We start from the raw sequence: 23,909 nt of genomic DNA, 5'->3' as shown, positions 1-23,909 counted from the left end.
GTGGTTTGTTTTTCAGTACCTGCACAAGAAGCCCTTCAGTAGGAAGGCATGTCTCGCCAAGAGTCCGTTTGTTTCCCGAATATATGTTTGGTCAAAACTGGTGTAGCCGAATTAGTATCATTAGTCATCTTTACAATACATTATGGTGATTAAAAAGCACAGCTGTAAACAAATGGACAGATGCCGTCTCACGAACAGACACTAGCAAAACAATGAGGTTCATAAAATACATTTATGAAACCCTAATCAGAGCCCTAGCTTGCTCTTGTTCTCAGTTACACAGGTTTCATTCCCTAAGAGAAACTTAAGAAGAAAAAAACGCGGAAAGAAATGGTTATTCGTTTTTAAATTCACCACCCTCTACATATTTTTTGGCTTTTAGAAGAGATATGCGAAAGTTTGAGAATCAAGTTTCTTTTCGTGAACAACAAACTCAATTTCCCATAGTGCTCCAATTACGATGCGTGTCACTCCTACGTCACAGCTACTTCCTTCCGCTTCTTCCCATCTCTCCACCGCCAGCTGCGTGGTTTAGCGGCGGTAGCTAATTGAGCACATATTCTCTTTTTTCACTCCAGCATCTAAACTAGCTTGGACTAATAGCTAATACAATGTCATACCACGACGAAGAGGATGTAAGTACACATTTACTCCATCAGACATTTGTACGTTTTGACTGCAATAACAATGGCACACTGTTAGCTAGGTAGCTGTGTAGCTAGCTCGACTCCACCGGCATAGTATAACAGTGGCTTCAATGAGTTAGTGTGATATAAATTTACTCTTAAACCCTGCTTTAAGACAATGCAACCAAAAAAGTAGCTAATTGTCTGTAACTCTTTTTAGTGCATTTTTATTATTATAAAATATCACTATATAATCGATCAGGTGGTCGTTTCTCGCTGGGCAGATCAATATCAGATGCTGTAGCTGTATCAGTAACAAATGCCTGATTGCTTTGTTTCCTTACAGTACGATCCTTACTCCTACACAAACGACTACGATCTGCACACTGGTAAGTATACAAATAACCATCCCTTTTATACTCATACTATCTATTTTTACAGATACAATCCTCTTGTTTAGTCAGTCACACAACATAAGTAACTTTTAGAGCAGATTAAAGGATGTTCTTTTAATTTTCCTTGCAGGTGACCCTAAAGCAGACCTTGCCTACGAGAGGCAGTATGAGCAGCAGACCTACCATGTCATCCCAGAGGTGATCAAGAACTTTCTGCAGTATTTCCACAAAACCATCTCTGACTTGATTGACCAGAAGGTTTATGAGCTGCAGTCCAACCGGGTGTCTAGTGAGAGCATTGAGCAGAAGATCTACGAGATCCAGGACGTCTATGAAAACAGGTAAACTTAACTCTGTGCACATAACTCTCACACCGTGCGTGATCAATATGCTGACTTTTTCATGCTCTTACCTATTAAGCTGGAACAAGTTGACTGACCGTTTCTTCAAGACCTCTCCCTGGCCAGAGGCTGAGGCCATCGCATCACTTGTTGGCAATGGTGAGAGCGTTATCCATTACTTGTTCTACTTTTGATTTTGTATGGATAGTATCATTTTTATTCTTTATTGTTTGAGTGTGATTTTAAAAAAAAAAGATAAACTTGCACCGCTTAAGATTATTATTATTTATTTTATATATTTAAGATTTTATAAGAGTTTTAGGCCTCCTTTGTGTGGTTCAGTGGAGATGTTTCATGTTGTTTTTGTCTCTTGTGTTTTGCAGATGCCGTGTTTCTCATTCTCTACAAAGAACTCTATTACAGACACATCTACGCTAAAGTCAGCGTGAGTAGCTGCTAAATATGAACAGTCGTCTGTGTCTTTTTTATCACTGTCCAAAAAACTTTCTAGAATTTGGTTGGAAAAAAATATTTTCTGTATAATCAGGGTGGACCAACTTTGGACCAGAGATTTGAGTCCTACTACAATTACTGCAACCTCTTCAACTACATTCTCAGTAAGGAGCACATATTGTCCATACATTTTCTCTGATCCGTTAGTACAAGAACAGCAGCTATATGAGATCATTGTTGACTCTAAACAGATGCTGATGGGCCGGCCCCCTTGGAGCTGCCAAACCAGTGGCTCTGGGACATCATTGATGAGTTTATCTACCAGGTACATTACAGTGTTTTTAGAGTGCATGCTCAACAATCAATAAGATCCAAATAAAGAAAAGGGCTGATAGCTGTTGTTGTTAATGTTATCATTACTTTAAGCACCAGATAGGTGACATATTAATGAAGATATTCATGGTCTTTAATGATCACTAGTCCACGTGGCTAGAAAGCATATTTAAAATCCACTAACAAACATCTCTTCCACCTTCAGTTTCAGTCGTTCAGTCAGTACCGCTGTAAGACAGCCAAAAAGTCTGAGGAGGAAATTGAGTTCCTGAGGAGCAACCCGAAGATCTGGAACGTCCACAGTGTCCTCAATGTTCTCCACTCCCTGGTGGACAAGAGCAACATCAACCGTCAGCTTGAGGTCTACACAAGTGGAGGTAAAGAAGAGTGTTTTTATGATATTTATAGAAACAATGGAGTATTCATAGAAACCTAATTATTTTAAAATCTTGAATTATGTCAATTTAAGGCTTTAGAGTCCAGGACTGTATAGGTCGTGAACATGTTATGTGTTCTTGTAATGCAGGAGACCCAGAAAGCGTGGCTGGAGAATATGGACGTCACTCTCTGTACAAGATGTTGGGTTACTTCAGCTTGGTCGGGCTTTTGAGGCTTCACTCTCTGCTTGGTGACTATTACCAGGCCATCAAAGTCCTGGAGAACATTGAGCTCAATAAGAAGGTACGACCTTATTTAAGACCTCATGTAGAGAGAGGTCTGGTCTGCTCCCACTAGTGATGATGAGCGCTGGGATTGAGTGTCATTATGGAAATGTGTTGTTGGTGTTGTTTCCTCTTGTCCTAGAAGGATTGATACAATGCTGACAGATACTGATGTTTTTAATTTAAAACAAACAAACGATATTCTCCGAGGATTCTTGTGATAATTTGACTCGACACAGTTTCTGCTTTATCAGTCTTTATGCTCATGAAATTTAATGTGGGCAAAGTGAAGTTGCAGTAAAAAAGAAGGAACTCATTAATTTACCTGACACATTAACAATGAATAACTATTATAATACTTTATAAAGCAAATACATAATTCACAGTTCTCAGTTCTTCAGTAGCACGGAGTCATATAATTCATTTCATCTCAGAGTTTAAAGTTTCTATTAAATCAACCTTTGTAGCAACAAATAAAGTTTGGCTGATCTGTTGAAATTAAACATTAAAAAATGAAACTGCTCATTTTCTCTGTAATTCATATTTCTGCATATTTTTTTTTTTCTCCCTATCTTTCAGAGTATGTACTCGCGTGTTCCAGAGTGCCAAATCACCACATATTACTATGTGGGTTTTGCCTACCTTATGATGAGGCGCTACCAGGATGCCATTCGAGTCTTTGCTAACATCCTGCTCTATATCCAGAGAACAAGAAACATGTTCCAGAGGTCAACGTATAAATATGAGATGGTCAGTAACAGCAGTGGTTTTATTGTCTTATCTTTAGCTGTAGGTTCTTTTACTTATGTCTGTACAGAACGTGGTGAGAGAACTTCAGACAGCAACATTTGGGATGCGCTGATTTTCTTTAAAATGCTTTGACATGTGAATAATAATCAGGCACTCTCATTGTGTTGGATGATCAAACAGTATTATGTTTGGAACAGGTGTCATAATACCTGTATGTTTTCTTCAGATTAACAAACAAAATGAGCAGATGCACGGCCTGCTGGCTATCGCTCTGACCATGTACCCGATGCGCATCGACGAGAGCATCCACACCCAGCTGAGGGAGAAGTACGGAGATAAGATGCTCCGCATGCAAAAGGGGTAAGACCTACACTCACTGCCTTGCTTTACAACATGTTTAAGTTGTGAGTCAGTCCTTTTCTGTTTTACTGTTATGATTTTGTATTATGTAGAATGTTATATAAAGTGTGGAGCTTTGCTTATGGGATATGGAATCAGTAATGTATGACTTTATTAGCATTTGTGCTCATAGCCTCAAACATTTCTTTTGATGCAAATGTTACTTTTACCATCTCAGAGATCTGCAGGTGTTCGAGGAGCTGTTCAGCTTTGCCTGTCCCAAGTTCTTGTCACCTGTAGTGCCAAACTACGACAACGTCCACCCGAACTACCACAAAGAACCTTTTCAACAGCAGTTGAAGGTCTTTGCTGAGGAGGTGCAGCAGCAGGCCCAGCTCTCCACCATTCGAAGGTGAGTCCCCCAACTTGTGAGTATGTGGAGGTTGTAGTTTTACCTGTAAAAGCTGGAGTAATGTACAAAAATATCCTGAATCTCCTCCAAACGTTTTGCCACACTTTACATATTTAAATCCTTTACATGAACTATTAGATTGTGTCTGAGTGCTTATACATGTCATCTAAGTCACAATATGTCATTGTAGCTTCTTGAAGCTGTACACCACCATGCCAGTAGCCAAGCTGGCCGGATTTCTGGACATGACAGAGCAGGAGTTCCGCATTCAGCTGCTCGTCTTCAAACACAAGATGAAGAATCTGGTGTGGACCAGCGGCATCTCAGCGCTGGACGGAGAGTTCCAGTCTGCGTCTGAGGTCGACTTTTACATTGACAAGGTGAACATCTTTTAAATGAAAGTGCTCTTTTTGATGTTTCTGTGCTGCTGTTTAAATAGCATGTCACAGGGCTGGATGGCTCTGAGGAATGCCTCAGGTGTTTAGTTTGGGTAAAATTAAGCATAAGATTTAAATTAAGTTTTACAGAAGTTAGATATGTGGATGTGGCTTGTTGTACTTTATATTTGATGGCATTTTCCCCACAGGACATGATCCACATTGCCGACACCAAAGTCGCTCGTCGGTATGGAGACTTTTTCATCAGACAGATCCACAAGTTTGAGGAGGTAAGCAATCGTCCATAATGCCTCTGAATGGGAAAATATTTAATATGTTTCAGATGCTAACTATTACAAGGTGTAACAATCTAATTTGAATATTAAAAGTTTGGAAATTAAACAGTTGTCTCTAATATTAAAATTAAAAACATCACCTGCTCCTTTGGTTTGCCCCGCACTGAAAAGATTTTGAATACAGGACTAATGATCACTTCTTGTGTCCCTACAGTTGAACAGGACTCTGAAGAAGATGTCAACCACTGCTACCACTGTGACATCAGGAACCGCTACAGGCCGATGAGACATCACATCACGTCTTCTAATGCCTCCTTCCAGTTTTTTGACAGCTATTATTAATGAAAAATTTTCTATGTAATCTAATAACAATAAAAGGATGGATTGGAGTGCAAACTAATTACTTGTATGTTTTTGCTCCCTAATACCAGGTGTGTTCCACTAGGAGGCAGTATTTACCACCTCACCACAGTTGCTAAGTCTTCTTTTGTAGTGTTATGTTCCTACTTAAGCTTTTGTTTGCGGGTAGAACAGACGTCAACTGTGAGGTAACTGGGGGACTAATATTTAGGTTTATTAATGTTTATTTTCAGATTCCCAAGCTTTTTGTTCCTGTCTGAGCTCGTTCTGCTGCATCAGACACCAGACATATGGCAACATCTATTGAGGTCAGAGGCCATTGCATAAGTCTTTTTATTACCACAGACCATCCCACAACATTTCCCAACACAGATCTCAGGGCTGGTGACAAAAATGACAAAGAAATAAAAACTTACAAAATGGGAATATAAAAAATCATTATTTTTTAAAACACACCACTCATCAGAAACAGCATTAGTTGTCCTGCAAAGGAAAACAGAACGACATGTCACCATAGCACAAAATACACATACTCAAACATCCAAAGTTGTTCCCTACCGATTTTGGTAAGCCAGCATATTTTTTTTCTTCAAAAATATCTTTTAATTCCGTCACATATTCTAGAAAATAAAAAAATAAAGCAAACATTGCTCATTGGAGCATGACTTTTACTCCCTCAGGTGGCAGTGTAAAGTCTCTGGGCACAATGCCTTCTTTATGTCTAGAAAATGGGATAATTCATAGTTTCCCCCATTTATAAGTCTTTATCAAGGCTTTCTCTAACTGCCCTTAATATCAAAGATTTATTTACTCCCTGTAACCCCAGTACCAGATAACAGTCATCCTTCATCCACCATGTTCATCATTTAAGAAGTCTTCCTCTTCTTATGCAGGTTCTTGCTTTAACTGTGACTGACACAGTTATGCTCTTAAAAGTGAGCTGGACTAGAGTCTGAATGTTCTCTGCTGCTCTTCAGACGATCAAAAAGAGCTCAGGCCTCCTCATCCCTTTGTGTGAGGCGAAAACGCCACTCCGTGAGCATCACTGGGAAAATACAGAGGTTCCCCTGTATCCATAAAGTGTTCATCAATAAAGTCCCAACAACAACATCTAATATCTCATTCAACACAGACATAGGCATCTTTCAATAAGGAAAAATATCAGCGTGATAAGGAATTGTTATTGTCTCAGTCTCCCATTGACGGCCATCCGCTGGTCTGAGTGTGTGTAGCATCATTTTTATTCTATTTATTTATTTTGAGTGTGTGTGTGCGTTTGTGTGAGTGTCTGCAGTCCAGGCATGCCTTCAAAAAGTTTAGTGAGAACGAGGCACCTTCTGACGATTTTAAGGTCGTGGTTCAACAAGCTTCTCCCACAGGGAGGCTTAGTCCCTCTTTTCCACTCAGCTCTTCAAATAAAAGTTGATGAAACCAGTTTTTTTTTCTGTCTCGCTGAAGGAAAGTGTCAAGCTTGTCACTTTCCTTTATTAATATGTTTTCTTTTTAAATAAACCATCTCTTGACAAAATCCAACATGGGACCGTTTCCAATGCAAGATCCACCGACGCTGACCCAGTGCTGCGTTCGTCCTTTATCGGGATGTCTCAATGATGCACTGACGTTCGATGATGATGTTCCCTAGACTACACACACTGCTCCTCCAGTCCTTCCCAAACTTATCAGGGTGGCGGTGTGAAGGCACAAGGACACACACACACACACACACACACGAGTTGTGGTTTGCTCTCAGACCAGCGAGGCCTCGGCTAGTCATAACTCTGTGATCTCCAGCGGACTCTCAGACAGGGTGTCCCCATCCTTGTGGCGGTGCATCGGGGTGGACTTTGCAGACTCTGTACGGGCGTTGCGCTCAGAGTACAGCACCCCATCAGAATTTAGTGCCTCCAGAGAACGTGCCAGGGCCCGCTGGTCGTCCTCAGGCAAGCTGTTGAGGTCAGACGTGAGGAGCGTGCCTGTGCTGCCGTGGACCACGTGCACACCCTCAGACCCTTTCAACTCCACAGGAAGCTTGTGCTTGAAACGGAGAGTGCCCCGACCTCCACCCATACCCAGATGCTCATCGTCCTCGTCATCCAAATCGCTCTGGATCAGCTGTTAAAGGAGGACAGGAGAGGAGAGGGAGAGTGAATGAAGCTGCTAGCTATTAATGCTGGGATTAAAATGCATTAGGTTGACAAAGAAATAGCTTTGACAAGGTGCTAGAAAGGAGTAAATCAGTGGAATGAAACAGAAGTGAAATTAGTAGGTCACTGGAAGAAAAACACTTGAAACAAATAATCAGCAAATTTTAAGCTTAAACTCTGTTTGACCTGAAGTCTGGTTCACAGTACACGAGAAAGGAGAACCAGCAGGAAGGAATCATGTCAGAGTACTCAGACAAGCTGTCAGAAAGGGAACTGAGAGAAACAGAAGATCATTCTCCAGCAGACAGGAACACCTTCAGCAGGTGCAGAGAGCTCGTCCGTTTTTTGTAGCCCACCTCAGTGACAGATGAGATGTCTCCTTCGGTTGTGGATGCTGTGACAAGCCGTGCTGCAAAGAGCTTTTTCAGTCTCAGGTAGTCGTCCAGGACCACCTTGAGCAGGGAACCCTGACAGGATGGCAGTCATGATCAAACATAGTATGTAACACCATCCACCTTTGCACACCCGCGCTGTCACAGGACAGATAAATAAGAATCCAGAGCAGGAAGGCCTATCCCTGAAGGCACGTTAAAAGCCTATAATAGAGTCCTCAGGGTCTGCCTCTATATTTTATACTCAGGACCTCCTCCACTTCTTAAAAATAGGGGAAGGCTTGAGTTCTGGGAAAAGAAACTGTCCCGACAATTATGAGATGGATGGAGCAAAAATAAAAAAGAAAGTATGCGCATGTGTGAGTGCATTACTCCTGGTCTCACCTTGATAGGGCCCTCTCTCATGATATGGCCCAGTTTAGCAATGTTGTCGTACTCCTGAATTGCTGCCCTCAAGTAACAATCATCCTCAGGTTTCGCTTGAGGCTCTCGACCAAATGTGCCCTGTGAGAACAAATGATGAAAACGTTATGGTAGAGTATTTCATGGTAAACGATACAAACTCCCATATTCTACATCTCTTGAGTATTAAAACACATAGCAAAATTGTATCTATTAATATACTTGGGGTGTTATTGAGAAATACAAATGGATGTTGGTACTGACGTGAGTGCGTGCGGGGCTGTTCCACAGGTCAGTTATCTCACTCAGGTTCTCAGGCAGGTCATCCTCATGGTCAGCCTGAGCAGCCAACTCAAGGTTGCGACAGAATGGGTCCAGCCACACTGGATTGGCCCTGCAGAAGCATTAAATCCATCAGTGAGAGGTTATACAAAGGACCTTGCCTTTGAAGGCATCAAAATAAGCTTCAAGAAAATGGTTAATTCAAATGAACTTCCTGATCTATGGAGAAAGGAAAGAAATGATTGGATTATGTGTCTCTTTTCTCATAATTTGTTGTGCTATAGAAATGCTGAGGATACCTAATTATGGTGAAAACAGCTCAAATAGTCATGACAATGCAGTTAACTATGATTTTTACAACTATTTTGTCTGTAAGCTAATTATAAAGCTAATGTGCAGTTAGCTTAGTTTGATATAATGACACTGGAAACAGCTAGCCCGGAGCTATGCAGAGATAACACTTACTTACACTTAACACTTACTAATTAACATGTTAGTCTTGCTGTCACACGTTAAAACAACACTTTAGGGTTTTGTGGGGAATTAAATTCCAATAATATTTCTTGGGGTTGCAGGACGATGATTTTTAACTTTCAACTTTTTAGGTTGTTCACTAGTTTTGTATACTGGTCTTTTTATTTTCTTGAGCATTTTGGAGCATTTAATTCTTGTTATAATTTAGTCCTTTTAATTTGTTCCCTCTTGTAGCTTAAGATTAAGTTAAAACGTTTAGTTATGGCGCTTACTTCCTGTTTTATTTTGATAAAATCTAGTGGTGTCTAGTGTTTAGTTTTACTTCCCCTCCTGTATCACTGTCTTTCATTATTGTCAAGTGTCTTGTCTCCCTCCTGTGCCCTGCTCTTCTTCTGTCCTTTGTTGCAGTGTCTGTTAACCTCCTCTGTTATATTATTAATAAATACACTTATTAAGCATTTATTTGTTTATTGTTTTCTAAGTCAAGGAGAGGCATGCCTGAAAAAACAGAAGTTGTCAAACAACAAAAATCAAGTGAGACTTTGAAAAAACAGAACTTGTCAAAAAACAAACATCAAGTGAGAACTTTGTTGTAAGTGAGAACTTCTTGTAAATAATGTTAGCCAGTAAAATGTAAAAATAAAGCTATTATCTTACCCCTCAAAGGAGTACTTGTTAGTGTTGGGCATGTCCAGGATATCCATTAGTCCCTGGTTTCCTGTGAGGTAGAGGAAAGTTCAATGTAATGGAAAAACAGCTTTGAGTTAACTGATATTTTGTACTGTACATCAGCAGATAGCAAAGTCATTTCCTGATCAACAGATAAAGGGACCGTCCCATCAGTCGAGCTGCTTCTCACCTGTTGATCCTGCGACAATTGCTTTCAACTTCCTCTCATGTCTGCGTCAAACAAAAAGACACATTATGAGATCATAAACATGTTGATCAGCTGCTCAGACTGGTAGCGTGACTGAGCGAGTTTCAAACAATGTAAACAAATGTGCCTTAATACAAAATTCTTACACTCTGCGATAATGCCAATTCATTGTGACAAACAAAATCCCCGCAAAGCACAGCAGCACAGCCAAGATAATGATGACCAGCTGTGAAAGAGAAAAAGAAAGACACCTTAAAAGCACCAAAACCAAATAACATCTGCAGCAGGCTGGAGACTTCCAGAGTTGGCAGCTTTGCACACCTGCAGAGTAGAGATGTCGTCTGGCAGTTTGTCCCCAACAGCTGGCTGGACGTCCACAACATTGTATTTTCTGAACAGGTTTCTCAGCTGCTCTTTGTTTTCATCGATCATCTGAATAACCCTGGAAAGTATTAAAAAAATCGGTTCAGAATGTGTAGTCCTTATATAAAAAAGGCCTTATTGCACTGGCCTTATTATTCCTAGTGTATGTGAATCAAAGTGCAACCACGCTGCTTTGGAGCGCTAGTGCATACACGACCTTTCAACGTCTAGGATGGTGTTGGTCTGATTGTTGACAACGTGGATGAGCATATCAGTCTGAACATAGCTCACTCTGCCCTTCTTGTCCACATGAAACTGAAAAAAAGGGTCAAAGATGTCAGATATCTACACACTGCAAACAAATCAAAGCATTTCTCTAAGAAAGCCTAACCTGTATGTCATCTAAATTGACAATAGCACCGGTGATGTTGGAGAGCAGGTTGATGAAATCTTCCTGGTTTGCACGAACAAAATCGGGAATCTCATTGAAGACTATCTTGACCCTCTGGTCATCCCGGAGAATATAGATATTCACATTAGTTGTTGTGCTGTGTCCAGCAAAATCACATGCCAAAATCTCAAGCTGAAAGTAGCCGGGATTAAAGGCTGTGAAGAGATCGTAAGTGCGGATGATGCCATCTGTCAAACCTGGGGAAATCAAGGGACAGCATTGTTTCTGTGTAAGAAATTTGCTTCACTCGGGAGCAAAAAGACTTTTGTCACTGTATGAACACCAGTACAACTGAAACCATGCAGAAAAGATCTGAAAATAGGCGGTGGTTTAAGTAACTTTCTCTGCGTCTGCGTGGGAAAATGGTTACGGGAAGCAAAATGTTCATGTGTGAGAACGCTGTTACTATTTGTTAACTCGGTTTTATTGAAGCCATTTCAATTCCTATAATTTGTTTGCAAACGAGTTCAAAGTCTGAACTTACTCATTTGTGACAGAGTCGTCCTTATCTTTTAAAACAATATGTGAACAGTTTTTCATCAAGTTTTTATTATGAGATATTTGACATCTGCATTTACTTTAAATCTCTCGCCATTGCTACACAGTGTTTTTGCCCTCTAGAATTCCGAAATACTTGTTGTGCAAGTTTCTTAAATTTCTTTTTTCTCACAGGTCAAAATGTACCCAAGATTAAAATACAATGCATTTTGGTTCTCCCTTCAGAGGATTTGCATTACAGCAATGCATTATAGAAACGCACCGATGATGAACATATTGCCAACATCCTCACTGCCGTTGCTCTGTGAGTGGAAGTAGCGGATCGTAACAATGTGGTACTGGACCACGCTGTTGTTGCCTATATCATTATCTATAGCCACCAACTTGATAAGCTCTGAGCCCACTTTGGCGTTTGCTGCAACTCCTAAAACAAGAAAGAAATGTATAAAGTAAATGTCGGCATCACATAGTCCATCATACAGATTTATGCAGGAAAGCAGGTTACCTGCAGTGTACTCTGTCTTCATGAAGCGTGGTGTCTGGTCATTGATGTCTTCCAGTTCAATCCGGACATCCAGCAGACTGGGGTCTTGAGCCGGATCCAGAGCTTTAGCCCGTAATGACCTCTGACCCCTGGGGGGAGTCCAGCTCTTGTTGCTGGAAGCCTTGATTATGATGGAGTAGACTGGGATCTCCTCTCGGTCCAGATCTTTGAGCACTTTTAACTCTCCATCTAGACTCAAGCCAAAGTTTCCGTCGCTGTTTCCTCCTTCAGGAAGAGACACATTTGGCCACATTAAACACTGAAGCTTCAAAGAGCGAACAAAGACAGCTAGATCCATACAAATGTCTTCATTATTCTCAAGCTTTTGAAGTACAAGGACTTTCATATGGCCACACAATAGAGATACAATAAGTTTATAATCTTCCTAAATTCAAGACTTTGGCTACATCAGTTATTGAACTGACTGAGAAAAAAAATCACAATTAACAGCAAAAACATGCTACTGTGTGTAAAGCACCGAGTGACCTGCAATAAAGTAGTAGACGATTGCATTGGAGCCCTCATCGGCGTCCACAGCTCTGGTTATGTTGCCCACAGTGGTTCCTGGAGGGGAGTGCTCAGGCACTGTCAGCTTCTGGTAAGGCAAGCCACCACGCTGGGAAGTGCACACACACACAGACCATGGGAAAATATTACATAAAAACACATGAACACAATCTCTTATGTACAGATGACCACATTTATGATGTATTCCTAGATCTGTGTGCTCACAGGCGGTTTGAGGAAGACAGGCTCATTGTCGTCGATGTCCGACAGCGCCACCTGCAGAGGCTGTATGGTCTCATAAGGCACTGGCTGGCCCATGTCACGGGCCACAATAATAAGCTGAGAGAACAGTTTGCACAGGGTTAGCGTCACATACCTACAATTACACCAACTGAAAACACAAACAAACTCTGGTGACTCACGCTAAGCAAGGCCTGCTTCTCTCGGTCAAGCTTTGCAGTAGTAGTAATGACTCCAGTCACGGCATCAATGTGAAAGTTTTCCCAGTCTCTGTTACCGGCTCCCGTCTGCAGGAAGGCATAGCGCACTTCTCCATTGAGCCCCTCATCAGCATCTGTAGCATGCACTTCATACACCACCAGTTCTGGACGTTGTTCCTGTACAGAGCAAAGAAGGGCAGTGAGTGTTTGTGTGACTTGAACTAAATAACCTATCTATATTACTCAAATGCAAGAAATCTGTGGTTTATGAGAGGTTTCTATATTGTGATATGGTATGATGTCTCTCAGTTGGAAGATAAACAACTCTTGAAAGACCACAACCAAACCACAATAAGGGTTATTTTATTAGAGCCATTTATGATACTGATGGAGTGTCAGACAAATATGACTAATCCACATGAAATACATTTTATTAGCAGTGTATTAAAAAGGAAGTAAAAGTATAAGTTCAACTCTTCACAGTAAAACCAGTGACTCATTTCTTTTGAGCATTATAGTAGCACTAGAGTAAAGAAATCAGGACATATATATCCTTGCACAACAGAAGCGTACGGCAAAAGCACATGCTGACAACGATGACTTAAAGAAGGCTGTGAATGCAGATGGTACCTCTAAGATATGGATGATAGTTCCATTGGCAGGCCTAACAAACACAGGTCTGTTGTCATTGACATCTATGACTATGATGATCAGGTCCGCTGTGCCCCATAGGGGGGGACGCCCCTGGTCTGTAGCCACCACAGTCAGGTTGAAACGTTCTGACGACTGAAGCAGACGTCGAGATCGCACCAGTCCTGTGTTTGGATCCAGGGAGAACGCATCTGAAAAAGCGCAAGAGAAGACAAAGTTGTGATACTATTCTCTTTCCACCAATTATACAAGTGATTAAAAAGTAAAGTGTGGATATTTATTGGAAGAATTCAAGCTGTACCTAAGGTAGTAACTTTTAATTCAAAGCATAGTTCATTGAAAAGATTTAGTCATGTGACCCTATTGAGGATTTTATTGCATCTTGCGTTTTCATACCTGAATGGGGTCCTAACATGTTGTAGAGTACTGCACCATTCTCGCCTTCATCCAGGTCAGTAGCCTTTATTGTTATCACGGAAGTACCACTGGGCTTATTCTCAAACACACTGGTGTTGTACACTCGCTCTGAGAAGCGCGGCTGAAAGTCGTTGATATCGAGAACAGTCACCAGGACCTGATTTGACACATTATAATGCAAAAGGATATTAGGGATAGTATTAGCTTGGGCTTTAAGATCTGCAGAGTTTAGCTCAGCACGCAGTTAAAACAATAGTTCAAATTATAAAAATTATATATATATTATAAGATAAGCATTGGCTTCAAATTCATAGATTCTCCTGGTCGACACCCTTAATAAGTATTTGATCAAGTGTTTGCATGATTTGCTATTTTTTGACTTTGACAACACAACTTGTAAAATTGGCCTATTTCTCATTTCCATAAGGGTTCAATGAATCACCCAAATACTAAAGACATATTTACAATATTGTTTATGTGTAAACCAAATATTTTTGCCATCACGAACTACGATTTCTACCTGGACAGAGTTCTCTCGTCTCTTGTTTGGACTGCCGCCGGGATTGTCTCGGGCGACAGCTGTTAAAGTGTAGTGATCCTTTGTCTCTCTGTCTAGAGGGGACAGGATGTAGATCTCTCCCTAACGCAGAAGAGAAAGAATGATGAGGGGAAGAAGTAAAAGTGTTGACTGGGAGAACATATAGTTGACTCTGTGTTTATGACAGAACAGAAGTCAAATACGGTCAAATATGTACTGTAGATATTTTTAGATCCTTTTGCATAAACTTGTGTTTCCTGGTAGTATGCTCCTCAGTCCTGCCAGGAGAGATAACACAGTAAAACACTCCTCACTACTCAATAAATGTTTATTTTTTTCCCCAGAGGACAGAAATTCCACATTTTCAGTGGAACCTGCTGTTCAAAGGTTATGGATTGCTTCGCTTTAACCTTTCCACTAAAATCTCACACAGTGGAATGTTACATTTACTGTAACTACTCTGAGATGTTTTTGTTACACTTTAAGCAAAGCTTTGTCATTTTGGATTTTCTAGGAAATGCTAAAACAAAACTCTAATTGCAGAAACAAAAATAAAGCAATTTTATTTACACTAGATCAGATTTTGCTGGTGTATGAGTTCACTTACAGTAGATGGTCTGATTCCAAACTTGCCCTCTCCATCTACCAGGCTGTACTCAATCACTGCAAAGAGGCCAGAATCAGCATCTGTAGCACGGACGCGAACTATGGTGGTGCCTAAGTCTACATTCTCAAACACAGGCTCCTACAAACAAGAAAAAAAGAACAAAAAAACACTCATGCAGTACAATGCTTGATGACATTGCAAAGCAAGCTCATTTTTACAGTTAATACACTGGTGGCAGTTTACTGTGGTGAATTAATTTCATGGATTTTGTGTGCTCTTATTCATAATTTAATGACTTTGTTATTTCTCGGTTTGCTGTGTTTTGTCCTTTTCGGGCTCACGTGCGCTGGTACTTTATTTAATTTAGACATAGATGTAACTAATGACACTAATAACACTGGCATCCTGAGGCTTGTACTTCTCCTGCGGTAGGCTCTTAAAATCTCCACAAATATCAAGTTTAAGCAGTGATCACAGAGAATATAGAAACATTTTAAGCAACAGTCCTACACAAATTTGCTTCAATTGTGTTCGTGTTTCTTAACGTCCTCTTTAATACCTGATATGACGGTTGTACAAAGACAGGGTTGTTGTCGTTGACATCTACAATACGCAGATAAACTGGCAGCTCAGCAATCATGGGAGGAGTGCCGTGGTCCTGAGCACGAATTGTAAAATTCAGCCATTGAACCTGCTCAAAATCCACCGTCTGGTTGGCTACGATCTTACCTAGAAAAAATGGTATCACAATGATAGTCACGGTCAACATTCATATACTATAGCCTGTGTTTAGATTTTAAATTTGCATGACAACAAGTACGGAAAAGTATAATATAAACACAATTACAATAAAAACAAGTCAAATAAAAAAATAAAGCTAGTAAATAGTAGCTTGTAAATCTCATAAACCCATATTTTCACAGAACAGAACATGGCTCAGGCGGTTGGGAATCGCATCTGTAACCGGAAGGTCGCCGGTTCGATCCCTGGGCTCTCTGTCCTGGTCGTTGTGTCCCTGGGCAAGACACTTTATCCTACTTGCCTACTGGTGTTGGCCAGAGGGGCCGATGGCGCGATATGGCAGCCTCGCTTCTGTCAGTCTGCCCCAGGGCAGCTGTGGCTACAACTGTAGCTTGCCTCCACCAGTGTATGAATGTGAGAGTGAATGAATAGTGGTATTGTAAAGTGCTTTGGGTGCCTTGAAAAGCGCTATATCAATCCATTATTATTATAGAAAACTTATTTAAACTGAGAAAATGTACCAGTTTAAGAGAAATAGTTTCTTATTTTGTTCTGTAGCTTATGAGACATTCAAAGTGTTTGCAATTTTAAATTAAGGAATATTATTCTGAAATCCTTTTACAGATGCAGTTTTTTTTGCCTCTGCCCTCTTTACTTCTGAGTTTACTCTCAGTTTACTTCATTAGTTGCAAAATGTTTCAAAATGTGGCACCACCCCAAGTTCTTTGAGACATGTCAAATTCAAAATGAGCTAATATTTTTCATTAAATATAAAAAATATTTCAGTTCAAACATGTGTTTTTGTTGTATACTGTGAATAAAATAAGATTAGCAAATCATTGCATTCTGTTTTATTTGATGTTCCAAGTAACAGCATCTTAAATGAAAGCAAATCTAAAACTGGTGCATGCTGCGTTTGTTGACAGCATGCAGCCAACGACAGCCCACCAACTGAAGGGTCCTCCAGTCTAACGTATCCCCCTCGAGGCAAGTGAAGCAGTTGGTAGATGATCTGGCCATTGGGACCCTTGTCTGGATCTACAGCTGACACTGACAACAGCGTTGTGCCTGGCTGAGCTCCTTCTAAAATCTTCTCTGTGAAGTTAGTCACTCCAAAAGGCCGGAAACGAGGAGCATTGTCATTTACATCCAACACGTTGATGGTTAATCTTGCTGTAGAGGAGATCATGATATGAGAGATAAGTGGAAACTACTTAGGAAGTCACTTATAATAAACTGAAGGTTAAAGAGTCACTTACCATTGGGAACACTGCCTGACCTGTCAATAACATCGCTGGCATTGTCATGTACAGACACAATGATCTCAAATGTAGCTACCAGCTCTCTGTTGAGAGGGTTGCGTACAAATACCGCGCCTGAAAGTCCATATAAAGACACACAAAAGACCTGATATAGCCGGTATCCATCATCATTACTCAAAGTAAAGCTTTTTAGATCTAAACATACAACGCGGTAGAAATATATGTCTCACCTGTGTGTAGATCAATCCCAAAGGACTCCTGGAGCCCATCCACTGGGTTGTTCCCATCATCCTTTGCCTCCACGGAAATAATGTAATACTCCAACCGCGGATGCAGATCAGGGTCCTCGGCAGTCAGCGTGGCTACCACCACACCGGGCGGAGTGGACTCATTGACGTTTATCACGGTTACAGGCTGTATAAAACGTGGCCGTGAGTCGTTGACATCATCCAGGATAACAGTCAGGGTGGCCGTGCCAGACAAAGGGGGTGTGCCGCGGTCAGTTGCTATGATGACAAGACGGTATGATTCGCGCTCCTCTCTGTCAAGCGTGGTGTTGCCCACTAAGACAGCGCCAGACAGCGCTTCGACCACAAAGCGGTCCTCTGCGCCACTTTCCAACCGATACGTCAGCCATCCGTTAGAGCCAGAGTCAGCATCGGTGGCAGACAGTTGAGTCACCACAACACCTGGAAGAGACAAAGTAATGACTGGAGAGCAAATATACACACACACATTGTGATCAAGTATCACTACACCGAAGACAAAAAGCGCCTAAACCTCATACAGTGGAGGGGTAATACTTTTGTTTCAAAGTCCCTCCTCCCATCCCACTCACTGACCCAGATCATAGAAACAAAGCAATGCACACACCAGTCGGGCTGTTTTCAGGAAGTCGAACGCTGAAACTGGACGGGCTAAAGACAGGAGGGTTGTCATTTTGATCCAGGATGGTAACTGTGAGAGGTACGCTGTTGTTTAAACCTCCTATGTCCTCCGCAACCAGAAACAGCTCTACACGAGGCTCCTGAAATGCCTCTCGGTCCAACTTTGCTCCCTGGCGCACAAGTATCACACCTGGAGGGAGATACAGACTTTACCATCACACTTTTTAAAAAAAGAAATCTTCTTTCTTGTTACTGGAGAGTCACAATGTTACCAGTATCAGCATCTACGGTGAAGAGGTCCACCCTGGGTCCCAGCAGGCGGTACTTCACCACAGCATTACGTCCAATGTCTTTATCCTCAGCTAGAACTGGTCCATTTAAAACTGTTACAGTGGTTCCTACAAGACAGACTAAGATGTCAGGAATGAGGAAAAAGCTGTCCTCCCAATTTAAATCAATATGTGGTAAAAAGAAAAGTCATCTTAATTATTACACACTGAAAATTATTCACGTAAAATTCTTTGCTCTTCTTCTTTAAAAAGTAGTCCTTGTTTGGGGATAGATTTAGGCCTGTCACTTATGCTGACTTTAGTCTCACAATATTTCAAAAATAACATTGATCATCAGTCCTTACAAGGTAAAGGACTTTTGGAAGAAGTCTTCTGTACTGTCCCCAGGTCACGTGTTTGTTATTTGTGTTTTGAACAAATGTATTTTGTGTATCTGAAGTGTATTTATAATACAAGGCTATTTGTAAATCACTCGACAAAGTGAAAAAAAAAAAGCCTTTGCTGAACACGAACTGTGTGTAAACAGATTCAGGAAGTGGGTTAGACAGTGCTACAGACCATGTTGCTCTGCCATGCAGTTATAGGTTGCAAAGGTAGACACACACACACACACCCACACACACACGGATGCTACCTGCAGCAGAGTTTTCTGTGATTTCAGCCCTGTAGCTGCTCCTGGTAAACACAGGCCTATTGTCATTCTCATCCAAAATGGTGATAACCAAGAAGTCTGAATCCTGGTGTGTGGGACAAAAGATTCATGGAAAGAAAATGCTTAGAAGACTGTGTGACACAGCAAGCAAGAGACAAATATAGGTCAGTCAACCTGCAAACTAATATAGAGATATCAGACGTCAGATCAGACAGATTTTGCACTACTTTGTTGCATGCACTAATGGACTGCATTCAGACTCTTAGCGGTTCACATCTCTGCAGGCAAGAAGAACAGTTTCACACCTTTTCCCACAGATGCATGGTGCGTTTAAAGAAAACCTCACAACTGCAGTTTGATGAACTATGTTACTCTCGCTTTAAGTAAAAAGACCACATATGAACACGATGCAGGAAGTAAAGTATCAAAAAACAGGTGGGACATAGGTATAAACAGAAGTGTCTTATAACTCTTAAAGTATCAAAATTATGTAACTTTCAAAGATGAACTTCATTTGAACTCACGTATCACTGTACCTAGTAGAGCAAAATGGGCATAGAAAACCTTAGATTGAAAGTTTTTCTATTTTTCTTACATGAATCCACCATTTGCACTTTGCACTTGTTACATTATATAACTTTTATAGTTGTGATCAAAGGTTTATATACAGTCATCATGGGCATGAATGTCATGGTAAATTTGTCACCATACAACTGAGTGGCGGGTGTGTCGGGGCTGGCGGTGTTCTTCCTGGGTCCACCTTGAGGCGGAGTCAGGCAATCTCCTTCACCTCCCTCAGTGGATTTCCTCCACTATCACTGCCTCCACCCTGCCCACTGAAGCTCTGGATTCCCTGCCACAAAACCATTCACTTGGGTTCACGACGACGCCTCCCAATTGGAAAACCGCTCTGATCCAAGTAAGCAGCCACACCTACTGAATCACTCCTCAGATTTCCTGGCTCACTTTGCCTCATTGTCTCTGTTCTCCCTGTGCCCTGGAGGAGACTGTAATCCTGTTCTGGTTAAACCAGTCATCTGTGCCCGTCTTCCGCTCCTGAGTTTCCCTAAGAAGTCTCCCCTCCACCTCACTGACGCTCCGCACATCTTCCCCATATTGTACATATTCATGTAAATAGTTGTTTAATATCTTGTGGGCTTGTTGTGGGTTTTGGTGTTTGTAAATGGCTTTGATATCACTGAATAAATCAAGTGTAAATTCATCGCTGAGCTTACTGAGTCTGCTTTTGGGTCCTTTCCCTCAAGCTGGCCTCCAGGTCACCTTGTGATAAACATGGGCTTTTAAACTTTTAAAACTTCGAAGTTTTCTTTTTCCAGTACAGCATGCATACATGCTTTTGGTAGACATTAACAAGCTTTTGCATAACTTAGGCTGGATATTTGACCATTCTCCTTGGTAGATTTGGTAGAATTCATATACTTTAGTTGGTTTCCTGGCACATGCTAGTTTTAAGCATGGGGTTAAGGTTGGGGCTTTAGGAACACCAATCAAAAAGCCTAACGTTTACTGCTTTATCCACTGGAAAACCAGTTTTGATGTGTGTTTGGATCATTTTCCTGTTGTAGCACCCAGCTGTGTCAAGTTTCAAACATCAAGCTGCTGATTTCAGGTGAAGTTGATGATGTCTCGTCTGGCCATAAAATCTATTCTCCAGAAGGCATTTGGCTTGTCCATGTGAGTCAGAACTCACCACCAACACAACGCAGAAGCTGGCCGCCCCTCCCAGAGCCTGGTTCTGTTGCAGTTTTCCTGTTAAAAGAGTTTCTCCTTTCCACTGTCATCAAATGCTTGCTCGTAGGCGTGTCTGATTGTTGGGTTTTCTCTCTGTTATGGTGGGCATCTGTTATTGTACAATATAAATCAACTTGAGGTCACTGTTGTTGTGATTTAGGGCTATATTACCCATTTGTGCCTTGTTCATCGTTCAAACTAAAGCAATCACCCAGAGTTTGAAGGGCTCATTTACATTTCATTCACATTATGGCAAGTGCTTTCGTGAAACAACTATTTGTGCATAACCTAAAAACCACGCTTGCAGTTAAATTCCCGAGATAAGCTGCAAAGACACACTATTTTATTTGCAGGCAGATGGGTTCATTGGTCTCTCTGTGAAACTGTCAGGGTGATAGCATGCAAACACTTGCAACAAATGCACACAGGAGAGTGAGCTTACCCTACGAGCGATGCGGGGATTCTCGGGGTTGTCTTTGACGGTGATGGTGAGTGTGTATTCAGCTACTCGCTCTCTGTCTAGTGGTCTGTTGACCTGGACGACACCAGTCTGTGATACAAACAAGAGACATATTTCACCCTTATCTAAAAAAAAAGACAAATTCATATCCTGTCACATAAGCTTTTTATTTATAGTCTATACACAGCTAATGTATTTAGCTGGACTGCAGATTAAAGGGAGCCTAAACACTTCCATAGGTTAAACTAAACTGATAAACTGATCTGGGACTAAATCTAGAAGCTCTTGGATGCTTCTTTATCTTCCACCACCTGCTCCACCTTTTTCAGCCTAAACCCCACCACCCAGTTCTCTCACTGTGTCATTGATGTAGAAGGCTCCATCCTGGTTGCCAGCAGTGATGTTATAAGTGAGCAGTGCGTTGCGTCCGCTGTCTGCATCTTGCGCCCGGACTCTGGCCACAGACGTGTGTACTGACGCGCCTTCACTTACACTTGTGTTGTAAGGCAGGTTAAGGAGGACCGGGTCGTTATCATTGATATCAAGAACATAAACCCCCACCAGCACCTGAAAAAAATAAGAGCCACCTTTAAAAATAAAGGCATTCAGTTCAAGCTGGTTGAACAGCTATTAATAAACCCATAAAAACAAGACTTTATTATGATTTTTTTATATTGTGGGTTATGTGACATAAAGAGATTAAAAAAACTACAGCAGTCATTCAGGTGATATATAGTATCCTACATGTGGTTAATGTGTATAGTAAGCAAATAATAGAACTAAGCCACATTTAACACACAGTAACAGACATGGCAGAGTGTGTGGGTGCTTATGTGTGAAAGCGTGGCCCACCGAGCTGTTGCGAGATGGGGTTCCCAGATCTCGGGCTGTGACAGTGATGTTATAGAAGGCAGTGGTCTCTCTGTCGAGCTCTACATCCTTTCTCACTCGAAGCTCACCCTCCACTGGGGAAACCATGAACTCGTCTGACAGAAAAACATATAAGAGAGTGGAGATGCATATCAGTGTAGAAGGGGGTGTTCCTAGGCTTCTTATGTGACGTTATCTAAAGGTTCTCTACTTCACTAAAGGTGATGTCCCTGAAACGCCCTGCCTCGGTTGTGAAAATGCTGCACGTCCCTTTTATACGACTATAAAATTTGGTTACTTAATAGTCAGGTTACAATGTTGCAAGGACATTTTGGACATGTTTCCAGGAAGTGTTACGAGACGGTGCCCTTCACAATAACTGTAATGTTCTCAGGATGTTCAGAGACGTTTTGAGGGATTTCATAACAGTTTACCGTCACCACAGCAAATCAGTCTGATACGAACTTTGGAAATCTCCACCGGTGATGCTGTACTCCACTTTGCCGTTGAGCCCGGAGTCTTCATCCCTGGCTTGGAGCGTCCACACCCGAGGCCCTGGCTGACCTTCAGTAACTTCAAAAGGTCCCTCGTAGGCTCTGGGAAAAGTGGGTGTCACGTCGTTTATATCCAGGACGTTCACCAACACCTAAAGAGGAGACAGGAGGGGAGAGTCAAATGAGAGCTGGTACACAGACGAAGGCGATCCTCGATAAAATGCAGAATGCATGTGGGAGGATTTCTATGTGTGTGTTATTCTGTAAATATAAATATGAGTGTTCGTCATCACTGTTGTGCTAGATGTCAGGCGAAGAGCAGGTTTTGGACACTGGTCCGTAGCTGTGACCACCAGCGCATAATGTCCGTTGCTGATCTCAAAGTCCAGCTCCTTCACAGCGGTAATTCTCCCCTAAATAAACACAGCATTAACAGAAGGTTAACATTTTTCTGCTGCTGCTTGTGACGCTTCAGCATAACTGCTCTTATGTCTCACCGTGATGCTGTTGATGTTAAAAGTCTGGATCAGGTTGCCTGAAGCGATGGCATATCGCAAGGTGCCGTTCAAACCCTCATCTGGGTCAATGGCCGTTACCGTAGCGATGGTGGCACCCACTGTCTCCGGTCCCTCGCTCAGCACTGTGACGTACTCCTCTTCGGGGAACTCCGGGGCGTTATCGTTCTCATCCACAATACGAACGTAGATGGTGGTTGAGGTCTGCATTACACACAGAGAAACACAGAAAAGCATTCACAGCTGCATGCTCTGTTTAGAGTGATTTTATTTATGTGAATGACAAAAAAACGATTAACTTGTGGCAACTGAAGCTGCAAGGGTCTCAATATGAGTTCATACTTCTTTTGTATTACAATTACAATGAAACTACAATGAGTTATCATCAGTTGGGCGTGCAAAGGTCAACAACACAACAAAACACTTGTGATGCTCTCATGTGACACTGGATATTCAGCATTCACTTTACATGAAGGAATAATAAAACAAATAAATAAAAACAGGTGCATTGTTTGCTGAAAGAATATCTTGTGAGAACCAAAACTGCAAAATCATGAAAGTGAGCCATAAAGCCCAGCCTGTTCCAACTCATTTCTGGTTGTTCAGATCTTGACACATCAGCAGAAGTAAAGGTATCACTGCAAGAGATAAAGGTCATGCAAGTTCCTGCTCCACCAGTTCCCCAACCAGTGCTGCAATAAGAACGAGCGACTAACCTGGCCCTTCAGGCTGGGGGGGTTAAATTCGTCATTCGAATTTTATAATGCTCCAAAAACAAAACCCACCAAGTGATAACCTGAATATCACCACAGCTTTGTTTACTCTAAATAGTTTTTGGCAAAATCAAAAAAAAAGAAAAGACGTCAGTAAAACTTTCAAGGCCCAAAGGTGAAGTGCGATCGTTTTTCACAGGAAGATCAATTTACTTGTAAAAGAGCTCTCTTACTGTCACGTTTATGTTTTGTGTCCTCGTGATGCCACTGGGGTCATCTCAGTCTTAATTGTGCCTGAAAAAAATCTGATTGGAAACAAACAAAATCCCAGTTTGCTACAAA

The 23,909-nt window shown here is 41.5% G+C and overlaps 2 protein-coding genes across 2 annotated transcripts in view; one reads left to right on the top strand and one right to left on the bottom strand.

Annotated features, from left to right (window-relative positions):
• Positions 1-487: 487 nt before the first annotated feature.
• eif3l (eukaryotic translation initiation factor 3 subunit L) lies at positions 488-5,384 on the top strand. Its single transcript, XM_085428697.1, has 15 exons — positions 488-635; positions 973-1,015; positions 1,152-1,362; positions 1,442-1,521; positions 1,746-1,807; positions 1,910-1,979; positions 2,067-2,140; positions 2,354-2,525; positions 2,675-2,829; positions 3,390-3,560; positions 3,787-3,920; positions 4,138-4,311; positions 4,502-4,691; positions 4,898-4,978; positions 5,199-5,384. The coding sequence occupies exons 1-15, from the start codon at positions 612-614 to the stop codon at positions 5,268-5,270; spliced, it is 1,713 nt and encodes a 570-aa protein (XP_085284823.1). The 5' UTR covers positions 488-611; the 3' UTR covers positions 5,271-5,384.
• Positions 5,385-5,659: 275 nt separating this feature from the next.
• Positions 5,660-23,909, bottom strand: part of cdh23 (cadherin-related 23) — a 197,629-nt gene continuing 179,379 nt past the window's right edge. The window contains exons 37-68 of the mRNA XM_085428695.1: positions 22,837-23,058; positions 22,633-22,752; positions 22,311-22,491; positions 21,828-21,961; positions 21,333-21,542; positions 20,958-21,065; positions 18,746-18,848; positions 18,094-18,219; positions 17,808-18,011; positions 17,165-17,623; positions 16,932-17,048; positions 16,621-16,845; positions 15,491-15,660; positions 14,932-15,069; positions 14,307-14,426; positions 13,766-13,943; positions 13,349-13,560; positions 12,701-12,895; positions 12,504-12,617; positions 12,258-12,387; positions 11,733-11,996; positions 11,490-11,651; positions 10,670-10,926; positions 10,496-10,593; positions 10,237-10,357; positions 10,062-10,141; positions 9,898-9,938; positions 9,696-9,756; positions 8,547-8,676; positions 8,265-8,384; positions 7,845-7,955; positions 5,660-7,456 (exon numbers count right to left, since the gene is read on the bottom strand). Of these exons, the coding sequence (XP_085284821.1) occupies positions 7,115-7,456; positions 7,845-7,955; positions 8,265-8,384; positions 8,547-8,676; positions 9,696-9,756; positions 9,898-9,938; positions 10,062-10,141; positions 10,237-10,357; positions 10,496-10,593; positions 10,670-10,926; positions 11,490-11,651; positions 11,733-11,996; positions 12,258-12,387; positions 12,504-12,617; positions 12,701-12,895; positions 13,349-13,560; positions 13,766-13,943; positions 14,307-14,426; positions 14,932-15,069; positions 15,491-15,660; positions 16,621-16,845; positions 16,932-17,048; positions 17,165-17,623; positions 17,808-18,011; positions 18,094-18,219; positions 18,746-18,848; positions 20,958-21,065; positions 21,333-21,542; positions 21,828-21,961; positions 22,311-22,491; positions 22,633-22,752; positions 22,837-23,058 (5,253 nt within the window). The 3' untranslated portion in view covers positions 5,660-7,114. The remainder of the gene's footprint in view (positions 7,457-7,844; positions 7,956-8,264; positions 8,385-8,546; positions 8,677-9,695; positions 9,757-9,897; positions 9,939-10,061; positions 10,142-10,236; positions 10,358-10,495; positions 10,594-10,669; positions 10,927-11,489; positions 11,652-11,732; positions 11,997-12,257; positions 12,388-12,503; positions 12,618-12,700; positions 12,896-13,348; positions 13,561-13,765; positions 13,944-14,306; positions 14,427-14,931; positions 15,070-15,490; positions 15,661-16,620; positions 16,846-16,931; positions 17,049-17,164; positions 17,624-17,807; positions 18,012-18,093; positions 18,220-18,745; positions 18,849-20,957; positions 21,066-21,332; positions 21,543-21,827; positions 21,962-22,310; positions 22,492-22,632; positions 22,753-22,836; positions 23,059-23,909) is intronic.

The sequence above is a fragment of the Rhamphochromis longiceps genome, linkage group LG13 (assembly GCF_057381845.1).
Source record: "Rhamphochromis longiceps isolate RC_006_pf linkage group LG13, R_longiceps_female_GT1.1, whole genome shotgun sequence".
NCBI classification, from domain to species: Eukaryota; Metazoa; Chordata; class Actinopteri; order Cichliformes; family Cichlidae; genus Rhamphochromis; species Rhamphochromis longiceps.
This window is presented reverse-complemented; position numbering and strand designations above follow the sequence as displayed.